This window comes from Leopardus geoffroyi, chromosome B2, assembly GCF_018350155.1.
Source record: "Leopardus geoffroyi isolate Oge1 chromosome B2, O.geoffroyi_Oge1_pat1.0, whole genome shotgun sequence".
NCBI classification, from domain to species: domain Eukaryota; kingdom Metazoa; phylum Chordata; class Mammalia; order Carnivora; family Felidae; genus Leopardus; species Leopardus geoffroyi.
The window spans coordinates 115583302-115599379 of record NC_059332.1 but is presented as its reverse complement, the minus strand read 5'-3'; the positions used below and the strand labels follow the sequence as shown (position 1 = coordinate 115599379).

Here is a 16078-nt window from a genome sequence, read left to right as displayed (position 1 = left end):
CCCGACGCGGGGCTCGAACTCCCGAACCGCGAGATGGTGACCTGGCTGAAGTCGGACGCTTAACCGACTGCGCCACCCAGGCGCCCCTATTGTGTAATTTAGAAGTTTCTCTTCTTTCTTCAGAAATGGGATCAAAAGCAAATTCGTCTATTGCATAAGTTTGCAGAAGGAATGAAAGACCAAAGTTGATGTATTAAAGTCAGAATCTTTATAAGGAGCAAAATGGACCATACATGCTTAGAATATCATTATAATGTAAATGTTGTTTATGGGGGTGGGGATAGCTTCACTTAAAATGGGCCGTCTTAACATTTCATTAACTATTTTACTTTATAATGATTTTTCTAGTTTGAAATCACTGACTGACTCAAGGACAGATGTAAGATGTTTACAAGGGAGTTATATCATTGAGGAAAACATGTACTATTTCTGCATCGAAGCATTGTTAGAAGTGTTTGGATAAAAATATATGTGTAAATGCACTCTTTTTCTGTCAGACCTATCCATTCAAAAGAAAAAAATAACCAATTACAGATTCACTTTTATATATGCCTACAAAGTCATATTGATTTGACAAATGAAGCAATTTTAATAAATATTATGTCTCAGTGATGGAGTAAGGTAAACTACTAGCTCAGTTATTATAGTTTAGAATAAAGTATCGACATGACTTACTCAGAATTATTAGTCCAACATTTAATATCTTAGCATCTGTGGGAGCATAGTGAGCAAATGAACCTATCCTCAAAGAGCATACAGGAAATGAAGACAAAAACAAATTCATTGAAAGCCATTTTTAAATCATACATCATCTATCATAGTATCTGGCATATGGTAAGCATTTAATAAGCACTTACTAGTATTACAAAAAAATACTAAATAAGCATGTAGCATCTCAACACAACCCGTTATGGAGAAATGAAATTTGTAAAATACTGTTCAATGGAGAAATCTCTGACATAGTCTTCAAACAAACATTCAGATAATTTGCCAGGTAGAAAGATTAGGAATAGAGATTATATCAAAATGCTGAGCAACAGCTAACTACAACTTCTCATAAGTGGCATAAAGCAAGTATGTACTACTCATACTTCTGGAATGGCTTGGCTAGGAGCCTCTGATGATCTTGGCTATCTCACAGATCTGTTGGTGGACTGGCTATTGGCTGATCTAGACTAACATCTGGACTACAACTAGGGCAACTCAGTTCTGTTCCACCTGTATCTCTTATTCTAGAAGTGATGGTAGACGTGTAAGAACAAGCAGGAACTCATAGGACTTTTTGGGATCTAGGGTGAGAGCCAGCACGCCATCACGTTTGCCACATTCTGTTGACAATGCAAGCAGGAATGGAGAAATAGACCCCACTTCCTCAGTGTGAGCAAAATCCCATGGCAAATAGTGTGAACACAGGAAGTTAAGAATTGGGGCCATCATTGTAACTGCTACACAGAATTGAGTTCTTAGCTTCTATTCTCGTTAGCTTTTGAAGTTAAACATGTATTGAAATGATTTGCTTTACTGTTCAGAAAATAAAATTTCCAAGCATGTATACTATGGGCCAAACAGTGTGCTCGGCATATAAGAAATTTACCTCATTTTTTTGGACAACCTAAGAACTATGTCACTTACATTCTTTTTATGGATAAAAAAGGCATTGAAGGGTCGCCTGGGTGGCTCAGTCGGTTAAGAATTTAAGCGTCCAACTCTTGATTTTGGTTCAGGTCATGATTTCATTGTTCGTGAGATTGAGCCCCACCGCGGGCTCTGCAGTAACAGCATGGAGCCTGGTTGGGATTCTCTTCTCTCTGCCCTTCCCCTGCTCACTCTCTCTCTCTCAAAATAAATAAATAAACTTTAAAAAAAAAAATTTAAAAAAAAGGCATTGACCGTCTCCTTGGAGTTTTGTCATCGCTATATACAGCTCCCCTAAAGCCATCTTATTTTTTATACTATATATTGTGTTTCCATATTGCATTTTTTTAGGGTTATATATAGAAATCACCCTACTTTTTTCTGTCTGATTAATGCTGTTGCTAAATATTTTTATGAAAAGATAAATCTCATTTTTATTTTTTTATGTAAAATTTTTTTTAATGTTTATTTATGTTTGAGAGAGAGAGAGAGAGAGAGAGAGAGAGGGAGAGAGAGGGAGGGGCAGAGAGAGAGGGAGGCAGAGCCTGAATCAGGCTCCAGGCTCTGAGCTGTCAGCACAGAGCCCACAGGGCTCAAACTCACGAACCTTGAAATCATGACCTGAGCTGAAGTCAGATGCTTAACCAAATGAACCACCCAGGCACCCCAAAGTTTATTTTTAAAGTAGGAGTCAATTACTGCCTTCTTGTTTCTTCCATAAGTTAAAAAATACCTTTTCTTTTTCTATTTTGTGCTTTATTCAAATATAGGCAGGTATCTATAAAGACTTTTATTTCCTAAGTTTTATTTAAATTCTAAAACATAGTGGAATATGCAATATCACAGATAAATGGAAGTGGATTCATTGATGGTAATCACATGTTTCTTCCAACACAGTCTAATGTTATTACATAAATATTTAAGAGGAAAAAACCATTAAAGAGGCCCCAGATTTTCAACTGCTCATTTTTGGGGTGAATGAGGATTCATGATAAGACTTTCAGTAAGATTCATCTATTGGAAAATAATTATCTTTGTCTTTTTTCCTTGTCAGCCTGGTATTCTTATTCTCCAAAAAAATCATATGATTTCCTTAGCATTATCTTAGAGAGGATGCAAATGTTATGGTTATTAGAATTATCTGATAAACTTCAGTCAGATTCTTGAAAGCAGTGAAAATGACATTTTGTAGTTTAATTTGATGATGTGCTCAGTATTGTTCTGATGGTGCTGGGTAAATATTACTGTGACTCTGCGGGAGGGCTAGGGAGCCATACACCCTGTCATTCTATATCCCCTGAGTCCAGGCTTGTCATTTTAACAACACAGCCAGAAAGCCAGAAGAGCTGACAGTTGGTTTGTGATTATTCCTGGACCTGAGGCTCCCTCATGTTACAGTACTAATCAAGTCATCTGGCCAACTTATCATTAACTCAATTTGACCCATGGGAGCAGAGATGAAATCTTTTTGGCAAGCCTAATGATGCTATGAGATTGAAAGGATGTGCAATGTAAAACCTTGATTATCCTCAATCCTTACCATAAGGAAAAGGATAAAAACACAAAGCACTGGTAGAGAAAAGTAAAGACAATGTCTTCCAAAGACCTTAAGTTTTTCCTCCTCCAGGGTATGCCAATGTTTTCTTCCTTGTTATTTTTTTTTAATTCACCTTTTTCAGAAATTTCATCTCAATAATTTTTTTACTTTACTCTAACAAATATTTTCCCTGGCAGTCAGGAAATTCACTTTCCTTGTATTTGTTTTGATAAATGGAATGAAAATTGTGCTTTGCAGTCAGCTTCTAGGATTTCTGATGAAAAGGCAGCCAGGAGCACGGAAGCTTGCTGTCATGCTTCAGTGTTCTCAGTTTGTGTACATCTTTGACAAGATTTTTTTTTTCTTGACATGAGCTTTGGGACATCTTCTATTTTTCTCTGACTGACAGCTGGATAATAAGTTTTATCATTAAAAACTGATTCTCGGGTAATATGATCTTTGCTCTTGATTCTCTTGTAGCTGCTAAAGCTTTTGTTTTCACAACTCTTTCAGAATAACTAGAGATTATCACTACAAAAGGACATGGATATTGACCTGTCATGTCACGTGTTGTTTGGCCAGTACCAAAAAAAATTGAATTCCCTTTTATCTATTATCTAGAACCACTTATTAAATCATCTCGCTGTTGAGAGGTGACTCAAAGTCAGCATGTTCTGTCTGTTCATGTCGCCTTTATTTCTCTTAACCTTCAGAGAATTATTAAGTAATTCTTCATTTTATCCTATCAAGTTAGGTTAAATATTTGACACAAAAATTATTACAGGCATAAATCCCAAGTTTGATCTGTTTAGAATTTAAGTAAGGGCAGTGATATATTACTTCCTTAAACTGTATAATCCTGATTATAGATTTGATAGGTAAATTTTCTGCCATTTCTTTTTATTCTTGATTTTATGTGGCCATTTTCACTGTAACAATTAGGAAATAGATAACAAATATAAGGAAAAAATGGGATGAGAAAAGTTAGTAAAGCTGGCTGATCAACATTTGGAAGGGAAGACAAAGAAAGCCAGATAATACTGACATTTCTCATCACATTTTTTTTTTAATTTACAGGTTAGTATTTTCCTAGGATTTATTGGAAATGAATGAATGGAAAAGGGCTTTATGCCAATTTGGTTGCACATCTGTTCACAGGGCACTTAATAAAAGGAGTTGACTCATTAGCTAAAGCGTAGATAGCAAAAGAATAGATTCTGCTTGTAGTTAATTTTCTTTACCTGCTTAGTGTAAACCTCCCAACGCTGTCCTCCAAGTATATCGCAAATGGCCTTAAACCTTTTTAATTCCTCTGCTGGTGTCTTCAGTTTTTATCTCATATATTTTACCCAGTCTGAACCCCCTGATTGAAGTCTTAAGGAAAGAGTTGGATTAGGGTATATGTTGAACACAGATGTCATAAAGTAGAATGTTTTAGAGAGTTTGACTTCATTTTGTTTTCCACCATGTTAACTTTGAGCTATTCTTTACTCACCATTTTCCAACCCAAAGTTACCTCCATTCTCTATTGAAGTCAAACTACTTCTTGCCCCCTTGTTCTCCCCTAACACATTGTTATCTTTGGATTTCTCTACCTCCACTGCCTGCACACTTGATACAACCTCCAAATTAAGTTTTCTAAAGTATTTCATTGATTACATTAATTTTGTGTTTGCTCGGTGACTCCCCATAGCATTTTAGATCAAGTTAGATCTCTTACCAAAGTATCCTCAGTCTTTTCCCAATCAACTTTTCCTTCATAATCTCCCACTAGATAACCTGTTCAGCAACCCAATGGGATTTACATTGTTTTCCTCTGATTTGTACTGTTTACCCAAATTATGACTGTAGTTCTTCTTGCCTTATCTGTTAAGATCTATAGTATTTTATGCTATTCATATACCATCTTTACACTTACATCATAGCACCTTACTTCTTTATTTTTTTTCTTAGGTACCTTCCTTACTAACTACATGTTAAGCTCCTTCAGGCCTATTACTGTTCTTTCACTTCCGCATCCTCCACAGTGTCTGGTATTGTACCCTTTATGTTAAATAGCCAATCTTTTTTTGTTTCATAATAGGTGGATGACTTATACAAAATATTTTCATATGATCTGTTATCGCACGAAGATTGCTCCCATGCTGTACTTTTTCCCATTTCTGCCAAAATTTTGCCCCACACCTTTCTTCAATTCCTTGTGTCTTTCCCAAATTTCCTTTTCCTAGAAAAGCAAAAATGAGAGAGAAAGAGAACTGTTTTATAAAGTCACCTGTATGGAATACCTAATAAAGATTTAAAAATGGAAAGTAAAAAACTGGGAAGAAAGAACATTTAATGCATTTCAAAACACTTGACAGTACGTTAATGAATGTGATCGCCATTGTTTTATCATCATTATGGTTATTTATGTTGCTTATTACAGATACCATTTACTGTGATGCCTCCAGGTGCCATTCACCGTGCTAGGTCATTTCTTCAAATTATTTAGTCCTCAAAACAGCACTTATACCCAGCTTGTATCTAACATAGTGAGTTTTCAAAACTATCCTTCTACTTCAGGTTATTCTATGACAGTTTATTTATTTCAGTTTAGAAAATTAAAAATTTTATTTGTGCATTCATGTGTCAGAAATACAATGAAGGTATTTGTAAGGCACAAGAATAATGGATCAGAGTAAGGAATTTAGGTAATTGTTGAATTCTTTGATAGAATTTTCTCTAAATTAATATCATAGTAGAACAGTCTCAAGTCTCTGCTATTTATACTCTAATATAAAAATCTATGTGCATGTAGCTGCCCACCCACAGCAGACCTCATGGAATTCAGAGGGTTTGCATAGCAGAGAGCCTGTCGTATGTGTGTATGTATGTGTACATATATGTACCTTATGTGTCTATAAATATACATGCATGAACACGTGTGTGTGTGTGTGTGTGTGTGTGTGTGTGTGTGTGTGTGTAGCTAAGAAGGTCCCACCTCAGTAAAAACTAGAAAAAAAGTGGGGGGGGGGGATTGGGGGGAGCACATGCCAATTAAGAGAAAATGTAATTAGACAGTGACTTGCTCTGGGTTGTTGCAGATGCCATAGAGCTCAAAATGAGTTTTTTACTGTGTGTGTGTGTGTGTTTACTTTGTTGCTGTGTGTTTCTGAATATTACATTAGATGAAAGTAAAATTATATTTTAAATCTGTTTTAATAATGACAGTACATTTTGTGGCATTTATTTAAGCCATTGTGAGAAATAAGCATAGATTTTAAAATACCATATTGACCTTGTAGAATGGATCTTTGTCTTTTAGAAAACTATTTCTTTTCACAACTCTTTCTTTTTTACACCAGTTAATAAAGTATTGGTTACTGAAATTATGATCGTGGTTTATACACAGATGTATAGTATTTATACACAGATGTATAGTATTTATAAAGCTACCCTTCCCTAATTTTAAATGAGAATTTTAAAAATATGAGTATCAAAGTAAGCAGCATTTAAAAATACACTAAAACGAGATTCTCACTCTCAAAGTGAACCCTATGTATTTTTTACATACTGCATTTATAGATATAACTTTTCCCAACTCATACAAATATAAGTATTGAGGGTTTAGATCTAATATTTTCTTTCACAGTGTTTAAGCTATCTAGCATTTATCTATCTATATATCTATTGGTTATGAGTTTAAGAAAGTAGAAGGTAGTGAGTTGCTTCTGCTTCTGACATTGCGTGCCTGAGTATTGGATACATTGGCATCCCATCTTGTTCTGCCAAGCCTAGAGAAACACCACGTTTGTACAAACTTTGCCTTAGCTCTAGGGCTGTTCAGAACTTCTTCAAGCAGTTCCAATAGCTGTTCAGCTAGAGCAGAATTAAATAGCACATACATTCCCTGTTTGCAGTCTCCATAGATGGGTTTTATAAAAGAAGCCAGAAGGCAAAAAGAAATTGAATACAATAAGATTAGTTGGAAGAACATTTCTATATATTTCTATAATTATCTGAACTTATAATAGGAAAATTCTTTAATTATTTTATGATTAGCTTAGGAGAAAATGTAGAAATATAGAGTCAGTAATATAACAAGAAGATTTCAGATTTGCTTCTTTTTTTTTAAATTTATTGAGGTGGGGGGAGAGAAGATACATGTGCATGTGCAGGTGGGACAGAAGGAGAGGGATGGAGAGAATTTTAAGCAGACTCCCAGTGCGGAGCCCACGTGAGGCTCGATCTCAGGACTGTGAGATCAAAATCGAGTTGGATGCTTAACTGACTGAGCCACCCAGGCATCCCTAAGATTTGCTTCTTAAGACTGTTAGTCCATACAGTGTTAAATAATTTCTTCTTTCCTTAGTACATTTCATTTCCACTTTTTTCACATTCATATGTCTACTTTTTAAATTTATTATTTTGTTCCTAGGGTTTTTTTATCATGATAAGTGTACACATAAGCCCCATCCCCTATTTTCCCATCCCACCCACCCACCTTCTGTCTGGTAACCACCAGTTCATTCTCTGTAGTTAAGAGTCTGTTTCTTGGTCTCTCTCTCTCTCTCTCTCTCTCTCTCTCTCTCTTTTTCTCCTCCTTTCCTTATTTGTTTGGTTTCTTAAATTCCACATGTGAGTGAGATGATGTGGTATTTTTCCTTCTCTGACTGACTTACCTCGCTTAGCATAATACTCTGGTTCTATCCTTGTTGTTGCAAGTGGCAAGATTTCATTATTTTTATGACTGAATAATGTTACTCTGCATATATATATATATATATATATATATATATATATATATATATATATATATATATATATCACCTCTTCTTTGTCCATTCACGTATCGAGGATATTTGGCTCCTTCCATAATTTGACTATTGTAAATAATGCTGCCATAAACTTAGGGGTGTATGTATCCCTTTGAATTAATGCTTCTGTATTTGGGGATAAATTCCCAGTAGTGTGGTTATTGGTTCATAGAGTGGTTCTGTTTTAATTTTTTGAGGAACTTCCATACTGTTTTCCACAGTGGCTGTCCCTCTTTACATTCCCAGAAGCAGTGCAAGAGGGTTCCTTCTTCTCGACATCCTCCCAACATGTGTTGTTTCTTGTGTATTTGATTTTAGTCATTCTGACAGGTGTGACAGGTTTTCTTTTTCTTTGAACAGACCTCTACATTTGCTGTTCAGAAATGTGGTCTCTCTATGATGACTACACCATAAAGTCATCTATAAACTTTAAATCATTACTAGGAATATCCACTGTTTTTTTTTTTGTTTGTTGTTTGTTTGTTGTCTTAAACTCTCTACTAATTTCCTGAGTTACTTAGGTAAAATTTTTCCTTACTCCTTCCAATGAAGTTATGCCATACATCTCTAGCACTGTTACATTTTTTTAATTTGACTTTTACAAATAAATGTGTAACCTTTTTACCCATTCTTCTACTCTCACACCCCCACTTCTGGCAACCATCAATCTATCCTCTGAATCTATGAGCTTCATTCATTTTTTTCTTTTCTATTTTTAAATTTTTATATATTCCACATATAAGAGAAAACATATGGTATTTGTCTTTGTCTGCCTGACTGATTTCACTTAGCATAATACCCTCAAGGTCCATTCATGCTGTCACAGATGTCAAGATTTCATTATTTTTATGGCTGAGTAATATCCCACTGTACATATGTATATACACATGCACACTTTGATGACTTCCATATCTTGGCTTTGTAAATAATGCTGCAATAAACATGGGGGTGTATGTGTCTTTCCAATGTTTTGTTTTCTTTGTATAAATACCCAAAAGTGGAATTGCTAGATCATGTGGTAGTTCTATTTTTGATTTTTTTAAGGAAACTCCATTCTGTTTCCCATAGTGGCTGCACTAGTTTCCATTCCCACCAACAGTGCCCAAGGGTTCCCTTTTCTCCACATCATTGCCAACACTTGTTATTTTTTCTTTTTGATAGTAGTCATGTTAATTGGTATGAGGTGATATCTCCTTATGTTTTTCATTTGCATTTCCCTGATGATTAATGATGTTGAGCATCTTTTCATGTACCTGTTGGCCATCTGTATTTCATCTTTGGACAAATGTCTATTCAGATATGCTGCCCACTTTTTAATCAAAAAAATTTTGTGTTGCTATTGAGTTATATGAGTTCTTTATATATTTTGGATATTAGCCCCTTATTAAATATGTGATTTGCAAGTATTTTCTCTCACTCAGTAGGGTGACTTCATCTTGTTGATTTCCTTTGTTGAGTAGAAGCTTTTTGTTTAGTATTATGCAGCCCCACTTATGTGTTTTTCCTTTTGTTGCTTTTACTTTTTGTGTTTGATTTAAAAACTCATCACTAAGACTTATGTCAAGGGGTTTACTGCCTATATTTTCTTCTAGGGGTTCTATGGTTTCAGGTCTTATATTGAAGACTTTTATCTATTTTGAGTTAATTTTTGTTGGTACAAAATAACGGTCCAGTTTCATTCTTTTTGTGTGGCTGTACAGCCTTCCCAACACCTTATATCTTATATTAAGGAGACTGTTCTCTCCCCATTGTATATTCTTGGCTACTTTGCTGTAAATAATAGTTCGTATATGCATGGGTTGTTATTTCTGGGCTTTGTATTCTGTTCCATTGATCTGTGTGTCTGTTTTTGTGTCAGAAAGAAGTTGTTTTAATTACTATGGCTTTGTAATGTAATTTGAAATCAGGGAGCATGATGCCTCTTGCTTTGTACTTCATTCTTAAGATTGCTTTGGCTTTCCAGCGTCTTTAATGTTTATATACAAATTTTAAGATTGTTCATTCTATTTCTTTGAAAAATACCATTGGAATTTTGATAGTTATTGCCTTGAATCTACAGATTGCTTTGTATAATATGGACATTTTAACAATATCAATTCTTCCAGTTCATGAGCACAGAAAATCTTCCCATTTATTTGTGTCTTCTTCAATTTATTTTACACTTTTCTTTATGCTTTTAAAATTGTCTTAGAATGCAGAGCAAGTGCAAGTTGAACAGTGGGATAAAATGAAAAGAATGAAAGAGAGTGATGACTTGGAAATAGAGAAATTTATACAGGGGGAAGTTTCTGATTCAAAATAAGAGGTGTTTCAAGGATATAAGTAGTAGATTTAAAGGAAACCTGAAACAGCGCAGTAAATATCTATTGTGTTTGTTCTCATTACTTTATGGTAGATTTTCATTCATATACTCCCAAGTATTTTGGATAGAAATCCTACTTTGTTATTCTTGATATTCTGTCACAAATTATGGCCTAACCTGAACATGACCCCTAAACTGCGTCAGGTTGCTACCTAGCAGACAGGAAGAAAGTTTATCTGGAATTTTAGGATGATACTGCCTACAACTGCCTGGTCATCTTTGTGGGCAGTGGTGCCAAAGAATGTGTTTTCAGTCTTACTGGACTGAACTGTATGTGTCATCACCTCACTCCCGTACCTGGTGGGGAAATTGTAAGCATAGAGCTAAACATATAAAGAGACTTTTTTTAATGATTAGAAAGCCACAGTCTTTTTTTCTAGCCTACTTACAGGGCTTAATGTAAAACACATAAAACAAAAGTGATAAAATAAGAAGACTGAATACTGTGATTCATCAGAAGACTGGCACACAGCATTTAAAACCTAACCATTGGATTCTACCAAGGATTAATTTGCATATATATGTATGTATTTTTGTACTTTTGAAGTTTTAAATGGCCACGAGAGTGTGTTTCAGATGGCACATATAATACATTGAACTGGAATCCCAGTTTGGGCTTGCCATCTGTATACCATGCTGATTATTTTTACAGAACTGAGATTTTAATCTCAAAAATGAAAATTTATAAAAACACCCAAATTGGGCTTTTTTGTATTATTTATTTTCCTTCTTTTTCTTCTACTGACTTCCATTTAGCAAGAGCATTGACTATTCTTAGTGAGTTAAGGAAGATACAAACAGGGCTTTGACCTTGGCCTTGACTTTAATCTCTTTGTCAAATCTATGTATTAAAGCTTTGCTCTGTATTGGTTTGTTTACTATGTAGACTTTGCCATGGCCATGACTTTCAAAGAGTAATTATTTTGATTAAGTTAGACGATTAAAGTTAGTCTTGCATGAGGAAAGAATACACTTGGGAAGCAGTGATGGATAGACTCCAGTCTTTAGAGTGTTTAGTTCTGCCAGCATTTTCCAGTTGAATGGAAATTCACCTCCCAGTTTGGTTTGGGTGACAGTGACTGGATTGTCAGACCTGAGTGCTTCCTAGAAAAAGATAGAAAGAGATCAAGAAGGATAGATGACAATGTGAATATCCACATGTGTTCTCACCATTTTTCTCAGATATTTTTCTGCTTTGATGAACAACATCATTACTGAGATAATAAATGTTAATTAATATCTGCGTCACTTTTTGGTAAATGGTAGTTTAGTATTACAATTAGACTAATTAGTATACACCATAGCTTGGTGACATGACAAATCATAGAGCAGAACGTGTTGACTCTTATCCATTATGATATATTAGCTAATTCACTTGCTCAGTAATGACAAAAAAAAGAGAGACAGGGAATTGGGCAGTAACAACAGCAGTAACCATAAAGGCATTGTGGCCACATTTTCAGAGTTTTGTTTTTCCGCCATGTTCCTGAGTACTATGGATTGCCAACATTTTACATTTCTTTTCCTATTGGTAAATCACAGCCCCTGACTGAAACTTTCAGGAATAAGACCAGGAGTAAAAAAAGAAAATGACAATAAAGGATGACTTCTAAATTTTCCTAGGTTTACACATATGTCATGCTCAGTGTTTCATTTTGCCAAGATTATTCATTGGAAAGTTGACAGCTGTCTGCATCTTTGATTTATTTTTCAGAACCTATGCGCACCCCAAAGACTTTAAAGATTGCGGAGATACAGGCAAGACGCATTGCTGTGGACTGGGAATCCTTGGGTTATAACATTACTCGGTGCCACACTTTTAATGTCACTATCTGCTACCATTACTTCCGTGGTCACAATGAGAGCAAGGCAGACTGTTTGGACATGGACCCCAAAGCCCCTCAGCATGTTGTGAACCATCTGCCACCTTATACAAATGTCAGCCTCAAGATGATCCTAACCAATCCAGAAGGCAGGAAAGAGAGTGAAGAGACGATTATTCAAACTGATGAAGATGGTATGTTCATACTTCGTTATTTTAAAAAGAGGGAATTATATGACAGGATTATGTAATTGCTTACAGTTTTCCCTAGAGTAACCAAAATGGAATTGGATTCTGAAATCTGCTACGTGCTCTTAACGAGGTTAACTTTGAAAACAGTTTGTCTTTAACAAAAAAGCTTAATATTCTTCAGAGTAGCATCAAATACTAGATGAAATATCCCTGTAATGTTTTGTTTTTATACTTTAGAGAAATAACAACGACACCGAAGTTTAAATAAAGTTTTTCCTATCAACTGTACAAAAATAATTTTCACTGTTTGTGGCACTGTATCATTTACCTATTGATTGATGAAATGCACTTGGTTAAAACTTAGTGTGTGTTTTTTTTTTTGCATTTACAAACCAATAATAGCATCTTTCATTTTCCTTATTTTCCTCATATTCCTAATTTTCCTTAAAATTAGCACTGTAGGGGCGCCTGGGTGACTCAGTCGGTTGAGCGTCTGACTTCAGCTCAGGTCACGGTCTCATGGTTTGTGGGTTCAAACCCCACATCAGGCTGTGTGCTGACAGCTCAGAGCCTGGAGCCTACTTCAGATTCTGTGTCTCCCTCTCTCTCTGTCCTTCCCCCACTTGTGCTCTGTCTCTGTCTCTCAAAAATAAATAAATGTCAAAAAAAAATTTTAATTGGCACTATTTACCTATTCCACTCATTTTTAGATGGATTTATGTAAGTTTAAAAAAAAAAAGAAGGTTGTAGTTTGTATCTTTAAGTCTAAATATTGATATTGACAAGTCATCATCTTTTATCCATTTTATTACCACCTAAGAAATTTAACTACATTATGTCCAATTTCTATGTGTGTTACTTCACAATGATTAAATAATAGGGACAAACATTTATATTAATATTATAATATGCGCACATTTACTGTGCATATAGTTTGTCATTAATGTTAATGAATATATTTCTTGATTCAACAAAAATGTGCCCTTCCCAAAAGTATGTACAAATGATGATATTCTGATAATAATAATAATGTATTATTTCAATGTAAGACGTTTCATTTTCAAAATTTACCATGATGAATGGAAGCATATAAGGGAAAAAGTGGGCTATTTAGTGAATGGAGGCAAAGATCAGCTGGGAGTGAGGAATCGTGAACTTTCAGTCCTGGCACTAATAACTGTTCCCTTACCCAATCTGTTTACTCCACTAGATTTCCACTTCTCATCTCTGTGTGAAAAGTTTAAGATAATCTCTTAGGTTCCATCTCCTTCTAAACTTCTCGTTGAACAGCCTATCAATAGGGCCACAATTTTGTTTAGGTTTCAGAAAACAGGATGGAGTTCATACCCAAGTGTTTCCAATTTCCCTCAAGTTCTGATATCTCAACTCAGATATATGTTTTGATGCCTACCAACTATGAGACTGCCATAAGATAGGTCAATATACCACAGTTTCTAGAAGTTTCTCCTTATCACTTCAAGCTCTCTCACTCTGAAAAGTGGAAATGACCCAAGTTCATTCCATTATTTTTGTTGTAATAAAGGGAAGTGAGAGCTTTTCAACTTCATTTAGCTCAGATTTTGAAGGAAATGGTATTGTTCTAAAATTATGCATGGAGTTATTATTATATTCCTAAAATTTTCAAGGAATAAACCAAAGACTTCTTTATGATAAATGTACTTTTTTGTTTTTAAGGTAACCAAACATGATTACTTCAACTATCCTGCTTGAACTTGTACCTAATCGAAGCCTTAACAATATTTCAGACAACAAACCTTGCTTTAATAAGCACATAAGTGCTCATAAACTCCTACACACACACACACACACACACACACACACACACACACACACAACACACCCAACACATGATTGTGTAAGAAAGAATAATTAGCATAATTGTTTCATAGATGGATGAGAGAAATGGGAAGTCTAAGCTCAGATTCAAAAACTCTGAAAAATCTCTCATGTCATAAAGTTGGGTAAATATTAGAATGTCTCTTTACCCTAAATACCTTGTAACCCATGTTTTTAGTAATAAGAATGTGCTCACATATTGTATTGCCTACACTTAAAATTTTTTAAACTTGATTTATTAATTGATGATTTTAGACTCAGCTGCATTTGTACTTCAGCCAATCACCCTCTAATAATAATTCATTTTGATGCTATATTTTGGTATGGCCTTTATTTTGCCTGCCTTTCCCATAAACCAAAGAATGCAGACAGGCTCATGTAACTTTTTTATATTCCATTAAATTTTTAAATGCATTTTTGGGTGCACATACAACTAGATTAATAATCAGAAAGAGAATTGCCAAAGAATCTTAAATTTTGCCCTAACTTCATCAGATTCATGACTGTGATATTTATTTTATCTATCTAAGCAGTTTTATAAATGTAAAATGAAAATAAGTCTAATTTCAGTATTATTGCTTATCCTAGTTTTATTTCAACCTATGTTTTGAAGAATTTTTTATTGGATATAATGATATTGAATTGCATATTATTATTTCACAGGATGGTCATAAAGTCATTCTTTCTTCTGTGAGAACTTTTTTTCTTCTCTTTTGTTTTATATATAAAACTGAATGATTGAAGTACAAACTTTGTATAAAATATTTTCGAGGAACTCAGCCTTCAGATCTGCTCATGTGAGCTCCAGTTTCTACATGGAGTATTTGATATGACTCAATGTTCCTGAGAGGGGGACAGAGTATCTAAATCATAATCTATTGTTGCAAAGATCGATGGGTTAAGATGATCTAATTAAGTCAGTCTTACTAAATTATTGCTGCCCTATATACATAGAAAAAGAATAAATTATCAACCATCTAATAAAAGAATATAATTTCATGAAAAGAATTCTAGGGGCATCCATAAATCATGAGAGCAAAGCTAAAATGATTTCCCACCAGAACCCTACGGTAGAATTTATATTTAATTTATTGCATACATTTTTTTAATGCATGGGTAGAATTTTTTGTATGAGATTTTGTTTTCATTTTTTATCCTAGCATTTATAAAAATCAATATTATGAAGTTAGCTCAGCAGAAAAGCTTGGTTTGGGGACAATTTTTGCTAATACATAGCTATTTTTAAATGTACATTTATTATATTTTAAAAGTCTGTAGTGCTTATTTAATATAACTTGCCCCACCCACATTTCATTTTTCCTCTCTCTTCCATTTTGAGAGTATCTTGTAAAGGACTTTGTTATATGCAAAAAAAAAAAAAAAAAAAGCTGAAACGGCTCTCAAATAAATCAGAAACAGGGGAATGAAAGTCAGCATTCTGTCTCCATTAAAAGTCGTTGATGTGGAAACGTGAAGTGAAATTCCCTGGAATATGAAGACGACCATGATGCTGGTCTTAGTAACTTCATGTTGTATTTACACAAATCAAAGTACATATAGACATTATATACAGACATTGGCTTCCTTCAAAGGTGGGGAGTTATTAAGTATAATTTGTCTGTGCCCCTCCCTGACCCACCTGTTCATGTGTTTGTTTTGTAGTTCACCTAGGTGTAGGTCTTTCTCTTGTGCACTATACTAGTCCCAGTGCACGGTCAGTAGCATGGTACTATCTTGGCCATAATTTTTCCACAAACTTTTCCCTCTTACAAATATGACCTGTGGGTAATTTCAGTGAATCCTGTTGACAAAAGAGAACCTATGTAAGTAGAGCAAAGAAATACACACATTCTAGGAAGGCTCCTCCTCAATTCTAC

The 16078-nt window shown here is 34.7% G+C and overlaps 1 protein-coding gene across 12 annotated transcripts in view; it reads left to right on the top strand.

The window, feature by feature from the left end:
• Positions 1 to 16078, top strand: part of PTPRK (protein tyrosine phosphatase receptor type K) — a 557136-nt gene that overhangs the window by 419834 nt on the left and 121224 nt on the right. For all 12 annotated transcript variants that reach the window (XM_045499524.1, XM_045499525.1, XM_045499522.1 and 9 more), the window contains exon 8: positions 12045 to 12347. In XM_045499524.1, coding sequence (XP_045355480.1) covers positions 12045 to 12347 — 303 coding nt within the window. The remainder of the gene's footprint in view (positions 1 to 12044; positions 12348 to 16078) is intronic.